The sequence below is a fragment of the Psammomys obesus genome, unplaced genomic scaffold, assembly GCF_907164565.1.
Source record: "Psammomys obesus unplaced genomic scaffold, mPsaObe1.curated_primary_1811, whole genome shotgun sequence".
Lineage (NCBI taxonomy): Eukaryota > Metazoa > Chordata > Mammalia > Rodentia > Muridae > Psammomys > Psammomys obesus.
Window position 1 is genome coordinate 1,781,652 of NW_026586816.1, and position 14,440 is coordinate 1,796,091.

Consider the following 14,440-nt stretch of genomic DNA (forward strand, 5'->3'; position numbering starts at 1 on the left):
AGGTAGAAAGAGACTCTCCAAAGAAAAATCAGCATCCTATTCACAGCACAGCAGTCCCTGGTGACCACTGGGATTCTGTGGTGTGTGTGAGCTGCAAATGAGGGAAGGTGTAGAAGTGTTTACATATGCGTTTATGTGGTTTAAGTTTATGTAAATGTGTAAGGACAAGTGTGGGGGGGGTGCATGTGTGTGTGCCTGTGTATATGTGAATGGGGAAAACATGCGTCAATAAAGGTGCTGTTACTATGTGCGTTGTTGAATGCCAGTGTGAAAGTGAGTGAGCATGTGTGCACTTATGTATATAGAAACACCCAGGGAGGGGCATGAGTCCTCTTAGAACTTTACAAAAACCAGTACACAATGCAGCCATCTGGGTGACAACAGAGCTCTTTACATGGACACTCAGATATTCTGGCAGGAATTGTTCCAAAGCTGGTAGTAGTTCGCCCAGGGCACGGTGTATATCAGTGATGTGCAAACCAGGCTCTGTGGACGAAGAAAACACAAGATAATCAGCTTTGGAAAAAATAGTTTTTAAAAGTGGAAAAAAATAGGTTACTGCTCCTCAGGTCCTGGGGACCCAAAAAGAAACTGTCACACTGAGACCCATGGCAGGTGCCTCTGGAGCCCTCATTGTAGGCAGGACCTAGGAATCCAGGAAGGAATAACCGACCCTCCGTCCTCTCCTACCCCTGTACCTACACCTTGGGACCAAAAGGCCCTTGTATCTACCATCTGACCCATGAGGGACCCAGCTACATAGAAAGGGACAGAAGAACTAAGAAGACACAGAAGAGATGGGACAGTCTTTGGTGACCCAGAGAATGAAAGCAAGATCATAACAAGGGTCCTGAGAAGCAAATAACACTTGCACCCTAGGGCTCTATGGGAAGAAACAGAGGCCTAGGTCCAGGGCTGTTCCTGCTTGCTTGGCCACACTGCCCAAACAAACAGCTGTCTTCCTTCTTGGATGCCCCAAGAAGCGTCAGGTAGCCCTGAGGATGGGAATCTGCTGGCCCAGACTCTCGGGCTTTGAGGATGTCCACTCCCCATCCTTGGCCTTGAGGCTCTCTCGGACTCCCAGCACACACCTTTTTCAGCTTGCTGCTTTGCAGAGGACATGAAGATGTCTTCCTTCCATTTTTCTTACATTTAGTCCTGCCAATCTTCACAGTGACCAAATACTCCACTCCCGTGGTCAGCTGCAGAGAAGCAATTAATTGCATTTCTAATTTCCACTCTAATTTCCACAGTGTCCAGTGGCTGGCCCTCTCCAGGAGGAACTAAGCCATGACCCCTGTTCCCAGAACTCATCCACCAAAACTCAGCTCCCTCCTCCCCTCCCACTGAGTGGGTCTCAGTGGGAGCTGAGGTCCCTGGTCAGCCACAACCCTATGCTCTAGACTTTGCTGCACTGGCCACAGCAGTAGTGCCTTTTCCTTGTCTCCTATCCATCTTCATGACAAGACAAGCTGCGTTGTCTGGTAACCACAGACCACAGACCAATATGGTCCTCATATTGCAACGAGCTACATGGCCCTATTCCTTCCCAGCCTGTACAGCCATCTTCTCCCCCTTTACTCTCCCTCCCAGCCAACCAGAAAGTAGACAATTTAACAACACATGTGAATATGGGTTAGAGAGATTGCTCAGCAGTTAAAAGGGCTTGTTGCTCTAGCAGAGGATCAAGGTTTGTTCCGCAGACCCCTTGTGGTAGTATACAACCACTTCTAATTCCAGTTTCTAAGGGTCCAAACCCCTCTGCCGGTCTTCGCAAGAACTGTGTGTCTGTGGTACACTTACACACATATATACTTGAAAGCAAAATACTCATACACATAAAAATATAAATCTTTAAAAAACATATAGTTTGGGAGTCAAATTGATTCTAGGCACACATTTCCCGTGTGTTAGCTCTGAAACTTTGAGAAAATAACTCAGCAGCCTCCATTTGCAAGGTCCACAGAAGCAATCCATCCGCTTGTGAAGCCTGTGGGCACAACAGAAGCACTTCCACTAATGCATCAAACCCAACCTATTGTAACTTGTTTCCTCCCAATCGAAACACTCCCTCTGGAGAGTGGAGGGTGGCTTATGAGATTCAGGAGTCAAATGGAACAAGATTGTAAGGCCTCCTACCCAAGGTCGTTGAGGATACTTTTGGGCTATCTGAGCCACCTGCAGGAACTTCTGCGATGCTGTTGTCACCCTGAGAATCCCCCTTGCTGGGGTGGGCTTTTTGGTGATGAGGCTGCTATTGAATCACCATGCTCCTTTATGGATTGCCTATAAACTCACTGAGAAAGTAAGCTAGACTTGGTTGGAATCATTGCTTTGGTGTGTTGTTGGTGCTCTGTCTGTGGTAAATAGATGCTTGTTGTTAAAGTCTCCCCAGGAAAAGCTAAACAAATGCTATCTTCAGAATTTTTAAGTTACTAAATGTTTCTGCCAAGTGTGTGTAGCAGCTACAAAATTAGGAGACCCAAAAACAGAAGAATGGCATGTGTTGAAGATCTTGCTTTATCTCCCAGGACCTTTCCACTTGAAATGATAACCCTTCCCCTGCCCCGTGCCCTGACTCTGTTTCCTCCAGGGGCAGTGGACAGTGCAAGGCAAAGATGTGCTGGTCAGGTAAGCCACAGACAACACAGTAAGGGCCAGCTCCTGTGGGCACCTTTGTCTTCTGTTTCTCACAATCAAGCCTAAAGCTATGAAGACTAAGAAGAGAAAGTCCAGGGAAGCTTTTGTGGAAGAGAAGCCCCACACACAGGGTGAAATGCTAAGGAAATTTGGTAGCTATCATCCCAGGTCTGGCTTCCCAGATAAATGTGTAAATCAGAGTGTAGTGGGGAGAAGGTCGTGGGGGCCCCCTGCTTCTTTTCCAAATGCCAGCAGTCCAACCTAATGAGGAGAGATGCAGGCAGAAAATTCATCTTAATCCTGATTGAAAGGTTCCCATAGAAAGTCTAAGGCCAGGCCCCAGAGCAATTTCCCAGAGCTGCACTGAGAATACAATGTCAGCACTAGCCTAGGACCCCTTAGAGTGAGGGTGCCCGTCTGCTGTCATCAATGGGCCGTTCTACTTGTTCATGAGGCTGTTGTAGAGCTGTCACACTGACTGGCCATCAGCAAGTTGCGTGTAGGAAAAGACTAAAACACGCATGCACATTAAACTTCTTACTACTAGTCTTGATTGTTCACTTAGAATACAGTCATAGTAACAGCAAATATTTTCACAAGCACCACTAGGTGGCAGATTTGTGCTAACCTGGCACTGTTCTGACCCACTTTGTGGGTGAAGAAGCAGAGTCTAGCTAACACCTAACCAAGATCCCATCGCTGGGAAGAGATGAAAGTCGAAAGCAGGCCCACCAGACCCCCCCCCCGTGCTTGTCTACTTCCCCCTCTTTGAAGTGCTGAGACTTTCAGAGTCATATCTGGATGTTGAGATGTCTAGGAACCTGTGTCATGATCCTCCCCTTTCGAGCCGCAGTTAACTGTTAATGATAGAAGGTTGGTTTCACATGTTAAATCTTGGCATCTTAAACTGTATCTTCAACTGTAGTTTAAGGAAATTGATCCAAGTGAAAAAGACAAGTGAGAACAGCGCCACCTTTTGGTCATAGAGCACAATAGCCAAGAATCCCCTGGAACCCACTGGCCTATCACACTAACATTACCCACCCCACTCTTACACCGCCCCCGTCTTGCTGTTAACTCCTGTTCCATCTGCCTCCCACTCTCTCTGACTAGCAGTCTTTGCCCTAGTGAATTATTTCTCCCCAAATCTGTCTAACTAGTGTGCAGCATTGTTCCTGATTTACATATGTTACTATCTGAACTTGAGGGAACACTGGATCAATAGTTTTCAAACAAATGCTTGCCTCTACCGTCTTTCCACTGGCATAATTCACAAGAATGTTGTGTGCAAAACAAAGAAAAAGAAGGTGCGGTGGCACACGTGTGTAAAGCAAGCACTCACACTCTGAAGGCTATAGCAGAAGGCTAAGGGTGGAGAGGTACAGGCCAGCCAGGGCTAAAGATAGAGACTTCTTCTCAGAAGTGGTGGAGCTCATCTGAGTGAAGCCGCTTGCCCATCCCCTGCTGCCTTCCCACTGCTATTACCAGAGGCTTGTGGTTCTAAATGTCTCAGACAGAAAATTCAGTCCTAATTTACAGTCCTGGACAGGGGGGGAAATGCTGTTGGAAGTAAGGAATCTCCAGAGAGTATTTAGGTTTTTGCCAGATAATACCATGAAGAAAAAAAAAAAAAAAAGACAGTGCATTGTGGCCCTCTGGTAGGCAACAAGAAATGCAATTCCTCCCATAGAACAATGGAGAACCACTCCACGTCAGCTTTTGGCCAAGAAGGGAGCTTGGGTTGGCTCCAGGGCTTAGGCCAGCCTAGGTCACGTGCTTGTACTGATCAAGGTTGCTGCTTAGCTCAGAGGCATCATGTACACCCAGCTCATGTGAAGCTCCCCAAGGAGTTTTCAATGCTTGGTTATCCCAGAATCCCAGTCAGAATCCCCATATGTCTAAAAAAGCAAAATGGGGCTTATGCTGATGACCAGGAAACCAAGGCACAAACCTGCACCTGACTTTGAATTAGCTTCTGAACTTGAAACAAGTAGGTGTCATTGCTTAAGTTGTTGTAGGTCTGGATGAAGAAATGGAGTGTAGAGTTCATGTTTTTCTTGCTCGTGGCCTTCTCCTTGAATCCGCCCCACCTCTGGACGTGATTCAGCTTGGCCGTTACAACTACAATCACCAGCAACAGCAGCAAGGCGATCCTCAGGCCTCTGACCTTCATCTCCATGGCTTCAGAAGGCACTTATCTGTAGCGTTGCCAGAGTAGGAGTACAGCAACAGTCCTCTCTTCCACGGAAGTCTCGCCAGCACAGGCTTCCTGGGAGACAGCGTCACCTGCATGTAAGCAGAAGTTAAGACTCCAAGTCCATTCTCCCAAGGTGCTAAGAACACTATGTATGGAAAGCTTCCCAAACACAACTCCCCAGCAGTGTTTCTCCCACTTGCAATGGTCATTCTGTTCTTTGGCAATCCACATAAGGAGATCCCTCTGTGCACCTGCCAAGCCATGAGAGCCCCATCCTTTCCTGCACATGTAGTGGGAAAGAATCCTCGAGAGCAGACTTCAGAGCTCTGCAATAAAAGCTGCACTATGTACGGAATGGATGAAAATTTATAGAGTGAGTCATATTTGAACTGAGACAGAGAAACCAACCATATGAAAGCTGCAGGAAGACATTCCACCATCTTACCGGCAAGTCATCAGCATCTCCTTCAGTTCCTCAGCCAGGTGCCCCTTACTCACCTGCCTCCCCACCTGGCACAGATTTCTCTCTGCTGTTTCCCACTGCACAGGCAGGTTCACCTGGTCTTCCTTGTAATCCTGTTGTGACCCAGCAGAGCTTTGTGAGGTAACCTCAAGATCCCCATATGAAATCAGTCAGGAGCCTTGCTCAGAAATCATCCCTGAAGGGCACCACCTGTTTGTAGAAGCTCATTACAGTACCCATTTTTTTTTTTTTTTTTGGCTCTGGGAAAGGAATAATAGTAAGAGAATCCGAGAAATCTGGGAGTAGAGAGATGGCAAAGTGCCAGTGTGAGGACCTGAGTCCAGATCCTCAGCATCCACATAAAAGCCAGATTTGGTCGTGAACATCTGTAACCCCTGTGCTGGGAAGCAAAGCTGGGTGGGTCGCAGGGCCTCACAGTCAGTCAGTACAGCCAAAATGCTAAGTTGCAGGTTCATGAGAAACCCAGTCCCCAAAAATAAGGTGGAGAGTAATATCATATGCAGGTTCATGAGAAACCCAGTCCCCAAAAATAAGGTGGAGAGTAATATCATAAGACATCTCAGCAGCAACCTCTGGCCTTCATACACACCTGCCTGCACCAACACACCGCACACACACCGCACACATACCACGGCCTGAGTGTTGTGTAGGGATTGTATTATAAACTGCTAACTTCTTTGTTTTACTGGATTATGTCAATGTTTGGGAAGGTTAAAGGCCTAGGACAAGTTTTGAGGTTTTTTTTTTTTTTTCAGCCTCTTCATAAGACTCATACATCAAATAAACAAACATTCAAAACTAGTGAGAAGCAGAGTGATATGGGAGACAACACACATGTCGTATTATCCAACTGTACTGTGGAGACCCTGGACTAGTTAAGATCCCTGAGCCTTGATTTTTTTCATCTCCCTATAATATGAATCTTTTTTGAAACGGTCTCATTATGTAGTCCTGGCTGGCCCGAAGCTTACAGAGATCCCCTTGACTCTGCCTCCTGAATACTGGGAATAAAGGTATGTATTACCACATCTGACATCCCTATAATATGAAAATGAATGGAGACAAGGAAGTTGTTCTTATGTCTAGCATTGGTGATTTCTCAAGAACATCTGTGTGATTCTTCCCTGGCTGTGATTCATATTCTGGAGACACTGTCTGATGATCCCCGAGCCCTAGTTCAAGCTCTCCTTCACTGTGACAGTTGACAGTGCTGCTGGGAAACATCACAGCATCTATATTGTGGTCAGCAGAGTCGTGGAATCTGTGCAGCTCTGGAAATGGACTCTTTGTAACACTAGTGGGTCAGCGGAGGTCCCTGTAGAGTAGGTGCCTCACTGTACCCTAATTCCTACCTTTCCCCTCTGTAGTACATTTGTAAATGGCTTGCAGTGAGCTCTACTACTGGGGGTGGGGTGACGGGTTCTGCTTATGGGCAATTCAACAAACTCTATTAATTAACCTAAATATAGCCAACCAAAATAATGTCACTCTGGATTGCTATGTGAAAAGTGACAAGGTGTATGAAACATTCTGCTTCACAGAACTTGGGGCATACAGAGACTCAACCACCATCCAAAGAGCATTCTTGGGATGGCACTAGAGCCCCTACACACATGTAATAGAAGTGAATCTTGGTCTTCACGTGGGACCCCTAACAGCAGGAACAGGGGCAGTCTCTGACTCTGTTGCCTACCTGTGAATCCTTTCCCCTAACTAGACTGCCTTATCTAGCCTTGATAGAGGAAGATGCACATAGTCCTATAAGAACCTGATATGTCAAGGTGGGTTGATATCCATGGGAGGCCTTCCCATCGCAGAGGAGAAAGGGAAGGGGAGGTGTGGGGAAGGTATGGAAGAGGGAGGAACTGGAAAGGAAGGAAGGAGGAGAAGCTGTGATCAGGATGTAAAGTAAATAACAATAACAACAACAATAATAATAATAAACTAATGAGCCATCTCTCCAGCCCTGGGGCTCAGTAGTCCTCTGCTGAGCCAGTATGTGTCAACACTGTACAATAAAACTGTTCCTGACTCATATCAGTTTGGGCATCTTGTTTTCTGATCTAGTTTTCCCCAAACAATACCAGAAAGATCTATGGTATAAGGAAGAAACCAGTATTTATTTAAACAATGAAATAAAGGAGAAATAACTGGACTAATTATATCAGTGGAATATAGAATAAATGGGCAGTGTTTTAGTGTTCAAGAACTAAGGAGATATTGAGTGACAATATGTCCAGGATATGTGGGTATCACAGACATTATATTTTTGGAATAAAGATAAACTAGATATCCTAGTCACAATCATAAATATGAAAAATATCATAAACATGACCTTCAGTTATGGAGAAAATAAGAAAACAGAAATACAACACAATGAGAAATAAGGATAAAAGAAGGAAGTAAGGAGCCTGGTCACATTCTTGAAATGAAGGCAAAAAAGGGATTTGTTTGTCTTTGCAGATTGGAAAATTGGATTCTTGATTATAGCTGTGAAGTAAGCAGAGTATGATGGTCTGGTTCCACCCAGGAAGAAAAAGCAGCACCCAGACTGGTCATATCCAATCAGCTGTGGAGATTGTTTTAAAAGTTTGGTCATATACAAAGGAAAGGAAAAATCAGGTTCTCTTCGTGTCATGAAAATGGAATTAAAATTCCTCCTAACTTTATAGGTTATAGGGAAGGTGGGGAATTGGGAATTTCATAGACTAAGGAGCACATAGAGGAGCCTTGCTGGTCCATGGCAAAAGAGAAAAAAATGCACTTTAGCTGGGTACATTTAAGGAGGCAACTACAGGGACCTTGGTCTTGTCTGTAAGACATCAGAAAAATCCTAGTTAAATACATGGGATGGGATGAGGCATAACTGAGTAGATGCATGTATAGAAAACATTTGAGGGCTGGAGAGATGGCTCATTGGTTAAGAGCACTGTCTGCTCTTCCAAAGGTTCATGAGTTCAATTCCCAGCAACCACATGGTGGCTCACAACCATCTATAATGTGAACTGATTCCTTCTTCTGGCAGATGTAAATGCAGATAGAACACTCATACACATAAAATAAATAAATCTTTAAAAAAAAAAAGAAAACATTTGAGCCTTACATTGTTTATGAAACAGGGAAAATTGTAAGATTTGAGTATTTGCATGGAAGATAGAAATTTTAGATGTCTGAAGAAGATGGAGACTGGAAACATGGGTACATATATGGAACAAGAGGAAAGTCATGTCAACGGATTAAAGAATAGAACAGCAGACAATGTTGGATCTGGTTATACATGGAGAAGGAGAGGGTAGAGAGAAAAATTGTTATGAAGAAGAGAAACCTTAGATGGCAGACATGTTTATTGGGTGGATTTCAGTGAGTGATTGATGATTCTGCAAGTGGACACAAGTTTTAAACTTCAAATTGTTCCCTATAAATAGATGGAATTATTTGTCAATCACACTTTGAAATGTGGTTTGGATGGATGGGTGTATAAATAAATGGACGCAAGACAGATGAATGAATAGATGGATGGTTGGGGGGTGGATAGGTAGGTAAATGGCTAGGTGACTAGATTAAAGACACTACCCAGAATACTATGGAATAGGCAGTCAGTCTGATGACCCTTCTAGCCACCGCTATGCTTCTTTTCATGACCTCTGCCTATGACACTAAGGGAAAAAAGACTGCCCTTAGCCAAAGCCACAAGAAAAAGGCTGAAACATGCACCATAACCTTACCCACCTGTACACAGGCCACCTACCTTATCATTTGCTGTTATACCATAAGACAGAGAGCTTCTATGGTAGTTATCTCTCTCTCTTATAAAAGGATGTTCCCCCACATGCTCAGCAAATTTGGCCTCCTGTCTGATGAACTAAATTTGGTGACCTAGCCCCTGACAGATCAGTCACACCCTGCAGGTAAGTGGAATTCATCTGAGATCTGCCTGAGGCTGAGTGATGTTTAGGTCCCTGGAGATCCTTGCATGAGCTTCACTACTTCCTAGTTTTGCATGTTGACATCAAGGCTTGAGCTTCGTCTGTCCAGGTCCCAGAAGAAAACAAGAAAGAAATAGACAGAAAAATAACACGCTTTATCACCACAGGCAGTATGCTCTGCTGAGTGGGCTGAGCAGTCTGCAGACAGGGGTGTTTCCTGGCTGTAACTTTTAGTCATCGCTTCTCCTATTCTGTCCTTCTTATCACTGCTGCTCTTCCTTCACACTGTTCCCCACCCACACAGACCATTGCTCATGGTGTTCCAACCCTCACTGAAAACCTGAAGTGGAGTGCCCTTGCTCCAGAATGAGGCCAACTAGCAAATGCCAAGGATGCCACCAAGGACAATGGGCATGTTCCAGGCTAGGCAACAGGATAGACCACATCCTGACCAGGCAGCCCTGCTTTGATATTTAGACTTGTTAGTCCTGATGTCAGTTGAGAAACCCTGGAAGGTGCAGGAGGGCTGCTAAAAACGGCATAAGAGTAAGAAAAAAAGCAGCCTTTTCATTGCTGCTTGGCCAGTTGCTTCACCTTCTTAGCTTCACTTTTCTTACTTGCAATCCTCATATATACTCATAAAAATAAATATCTCATAGGATGGCGTGCTAGCTTTTCATTACTCTGACTATATATCTTGTGGCAGCAGATTGAAAGCCAGGACAAAATATACTCCTCTAGCAGATGTCCCTCCTGCTACCTATTTCCTCCAATGACTCCACCTCCTAGTTCCCATCACTCGCTAATTGTGCCATATAATTGTTAGTCCTCCCATGGAAAAATCCACTGAGGTTGTAGCCTTCAAAGCCCATGAGCTGGCAACAAGCCTTTAACACACAAGATTTTGTTGGCTCACGTTTCACATCCAAAGTATTATGGATGTTTGGGAAAAATGAATTATGAATTGCACAGATACTTAGCATGTATTGCTTAAGGGTCCAGGGCTCATACTGACATCAGTTGTGTTGGTTATTTCAATAAAAAAGAAATGTGTCACTGAGAAGTGATAAGGGTGGAACCGCTCCAGGGCTCCATGCTATTTCCTGTGAGCTTACGCTGAGCAGAACAGTAGACCTCTGTTACCTGTGAGCTCTGCATTATAGATTCAGACATTTATGAATAGACAACTTCTGAAGAACAACTAGGTGTAGACTAAGCGTGTTCCTGAAAAAATAGAGACTGCACAATATTTACATAGAGCTTTGTGTTTCATTTGTATTTTAAGAGCTCCAAGGGCAATGAAGAGACTAGAGGAGTATGCACAGGTCTTATGCAAACACTATGCTGTTTTATACAAAGGCTGGAGCATCCATAGACTTTGGTATCTGCAGGGGACCCTGGAAGATAGCCCCATGGCTACCCAGGAATAGTGTCAGGGTTGTGAGAAGAGCCACATCGTGCCACTCTTTCAAAAGGCCTATACCTATATCTGTTGTCTGGATCTTCTTTTCCCACAGAGTGAGTAGAGAAAATGACTCCTTACAAACAAGAAGGCTGGTATCATTTGGCTTCTTTTCTAGACTTTTTAAAAAGGTATTTCTGTACCCTGAATAGTCCTGCTCTGGGCAGGATGATGACCTGGATATAACACAGGCAGGAAGAAAATCTATTTAAGACCCACCCGGTTGCCAGGCTCCTTTCCAAGATAGCCCTGAAAGAAAGTCAGCAGCTGCCACCTACTCGAGTATCCCAGGCTTGACTCTAGGGCAGCATCACCCATTCTGCCAGCAGCAACCCCAAAAGCAGCCCCAGACCCTCACCTCTGGACCTACCAGAGATAGATATGGCTGACCTTGGCTTGAAACGCTTGAAACGCCCTGTGGTCCTGAGGAGCAGGCCTGCAGCAGGCAAGCAGAATGGCAAAGGGACAAGATGATGCTCCAGATGGCTCAGGCTGGCATTTCCCCAAAAGGCCCTGTACATTTTTTTCCTTCAGACTGAGAAACCTGAGATGTCACAAGGCTAAGAAAGAGCATTCTCACAGTTACACAGTGCTTCCCCAGGAGGAAAGAGCTAGATAAGGATATCAGGGTGCAGCAGCTGGTGGTAGCCTGTCCTCCTCATCCAAGCTTAAATCTTTTTGTTTCTTCATGTGTTTTCCATATTTAAAATAATTTATCAGCTCCCAAACAGACTTCTTTTTTTTTCTTTTTTTTATTAATTACAGTTTATTCACTTTGTATCCCAGCTGTAGCCCTTCCTCTACCCCTTCCAATCCCACCCTCCCTCCCTCTTCTTCTCCCATGCCCCTCCCCCAGTCCAATGATAGGGGAGGTCCTCCTCCCCTTCCATTTGACCATAGTCTATCAGGTCTCATCAGGACTGACTTCTTTGTCTTTCTCTGTGGCCTGGTAAGGCTGCTTCCCCCTCAGGTGGAGGTGGTCAAAAAGCCAGACCATGAGTTCATGTCAGAGATGGTCCCTGGTTCTATTATAGGGGAACCCTCTTGGATACTGAGCTGCCTTGGGCTACTTCTGTGCAGGGGTTCTAAGTTATCTTCACGCATGGTCCTTGTTTGGAGTATCACTCTAAGAAAAGACCCTGTGTCCAGATTTCCAAACAAACGTCTTGATCTAAAGAAACAGCAGTTTTCCCCTTTCCCTTTTTTTTTTCACTTTCTGTTTTTGAAAATTTTAAATGACATAATTATATATGTTTGGGATCTTATATAATATTTTGATATATGTATGTAAATTGTACTAACCAAATTAGAGTAATTGACATTACCTCTGTGAGGACTATTTTTGGTTGTCAACTTGACCTCATCTAGAATTAACTAAAATCCTAAAATGAAGGAAGGGCATACCTGTGAGGAATTTTTGCTTAATTTGAAATAGAAAGATCTACTTCTAATCCAGATCTTGAAGAGGGAGGACATACGTTTAATCTGGGCCACACATTCTGCTAGAAGCCTATATAAAGATAGGGAAGAAGGAAGCTTTTGTTATTTGCTTGATTGCTCTTGCCTCACTAGCAAGTCCCTTCCTTCACTGGCATTAGAGCCTACCTCTTTGGAATTCCAGTGTCTATTGAAGATCAGCTGAGACATCTAGCCTCATGCATTGATCAACTTCTGGATTCTTGGACTTTCTGTCCATAGCCAGGTATTGCTAGATTAGCTGAACCCCAGCCTTAAGTTATTCTAATAAGTCCCCTTTATATAGAGAGAAAGCGTCATTTTATAAGCTCTATTACTCTAAACTCTAGAGTTTAAAGAATCGTGACTAATGCAACCTCTAATTTCATTTCTCTGCATTTGGAAATATTTAAAAGTCAGAAGGCGGGCTGAGGGTATGGTTCAGTGTGAGAGCACTCGCCTAGCACATATGAGACCCTAAGTTCAATCTCTAACCACAGTAAAGAAAGGAGGGAAGGACGGAAGGAAGAAAAGAAGAGAAGAAGGAAGGAAGGAAGGAGGCCCTACATCAAAGCTCCGAAAGCAAAGGCTGTTGGGGTATCTCAGCTGATGACAGCACCTGCTGTCAGGGTGAAGATCTGAGTTTAAGCCGTTGGACCCACAAGATGGAAAAAAGAACTGATTCCCACAAGCCGTATTCTGACTTCTCAAAATTTTTTTAAAGTAATAAAAATGAAAACTTCAGTCAAGTTTAGCCCTGCACACCTTTAACTTCAGAACTTGGGAGACAGAGGCAGGCAGATCTCTAAGTTAGAGGCCAGCCTGATCTAGTTCTAGGACAGCCAGAGCCAGAAACCCTGTCTTAAATAAATAAATAAATAAATAAATAAATAAATAAATAAATAAATACATACATACATACATACATACATACATAAATAAATACATAAGTAATAAAACTTTAAAAAGCAAAAAATAAAAATAAAAACTTGAGAAGAAATTGTTTTAGGTGAAATAAACCTGGCAGGAGGACATAAAGATTGCATGATCTCACTTAAATGTTGAGCTTATATAAGGAGTAGATCAAAGTCAGAAGGGCCTGGGAAAGGGCTGAAAATAGAGCCATAAAGGGAAGTTTGATAACAGGCACTAAAATACAGGTAAATAGAACAATAACAAATGGAGCACAGGTGAAGCAAAGAAAACTTGAAATTCCCTTGGTGGAAATGTAAAGCCATTGTGGAGAATGGTATGGAAGGTTCAGAAACCTAGATCTAGCCTATGATCCTGCTGTCCTGTCTCTGGGCAGACCCAAAGAAAATTAAATCAGCATATGGGACCAGCCCATGTTCCTGTGTAGTAGAGCACTATCTGCTGGAGCCCAGAGCTGCAGAATCAGCACAGGTGCCCAACGGTGAATGAACTGATGTGCTAGTTAGACTTTGTGGAAGGAACCTAAGGTACCACACATAAATAACATAAGGAGGAAGATTTTGGTTTGGTTCACAGCTTCAGAGAATTTGACCCATGGTTACCTGACCTTGTGAATTTGAACAGAATGACATGGCAGTGAGAGGAGCCTCTTCACCTTTTAGTAGACAGGAAGCAGAGAGAAGTGTCTGGGAACCAGGTGTTAACTTCAAAGGCATGCCTCCAGTGACCTACGTCCATCTAGGCCTGACTAGAAGTTTCCAAAGTTTTCCAAAATGATGCTCCTAGGTGGAGGCCAAGCATTCAACATGTGACCCTGTGTCCAAACTTTGCATAGAGAAAACCTAGTACATAAAAAGAGAGATAGCTCAACATAGAAAGCATTTGCCACTCAAATCTAAGGACCCAAGTTCTGATCCCCAGAACCCATGTGAATACCAGATAGTAGTACAAGTGCCTGAGATCCCATACCACTAGATGATGGTATGCAGGGACAAGAGAGTCACAGAAACTCATGGGTCAGACAGCCTGGCACATGCAGTGGAAAAACAAGAGACTCCATTTCAAACAAGGTGAAAGATGAGGACCAACGCTTGAGGTTGTCCTCTGACCTCCATGTGAACATACAGAACCCCCCCCCCACACACACACAGAAAGAGAGAGAGAGAGGGGCAGAGAATGTAATATATGTGTTATACATACATACATATGGATATTATTTGCCCAGCAAAAAGCACAGTATCCTACCAGGCATAGTGGGGCATGCCTATAATCCTAGTACTATGGGCTCTAAGAGTAGGAGACTCATAAGTTCAAGGCCAGTGTGGGAAGCCTAATAATGACCT

At 44.1% G+C, this 14,440-nt stretch overlaps 1 protein-coding gene across 1 annotated transcript; it reads right to left on the reverse strand.

Moving 5' to 3' along the window:
• Window positions 1–402: 402 nt before the first annotated feature.
• Cstl1 (cystatin like 1) lies at window positions 403–4,819 on the reverse strand. Its single transcript, XM_055602606.1, has 3 exons — window positions 4,592–4,819; window positions 1,092–1,202; window positions 403–486 (listed from the first exon to the last, which is right to left on the reverse strand). The coding sequence occupies exons 1-3, from the start codon at window positions 4,817–4,819 to the stop codon at window positions 403–405; spliced, it is 423 nt and encodes a 140-aa protein (XP_055458581.1).
• Window positions 4,820–14,440: the final 9,621 nt, after the last annotated feature.

Excerpts from the sequence above, each read along its gene's own strand:
- Cstl1 (XM_055602606.1), bottom strand. The coding sequence starts at position 4,819 with ATGGAGATGAAGGTCAGAGGCCTGAGGATCGCCTTGCTGCTGTTGCTG. Across the intron at positions 1,203-4,591 it reads TAATTCAAAGTCAGGTGCAG|CTGACCACGGGAGTGGAGTA; the intron begins GTTTGTGCCTTG and ends GCTTCTCTGCAG. Across the intron at positions 487-1,091 it reads AAAGCAGCAAGCTGAAAAAG|AGCCTGGTTTGCACATCACT; the intron begins GTGTGTGCTGGG and ends CTTCGTCCACAG.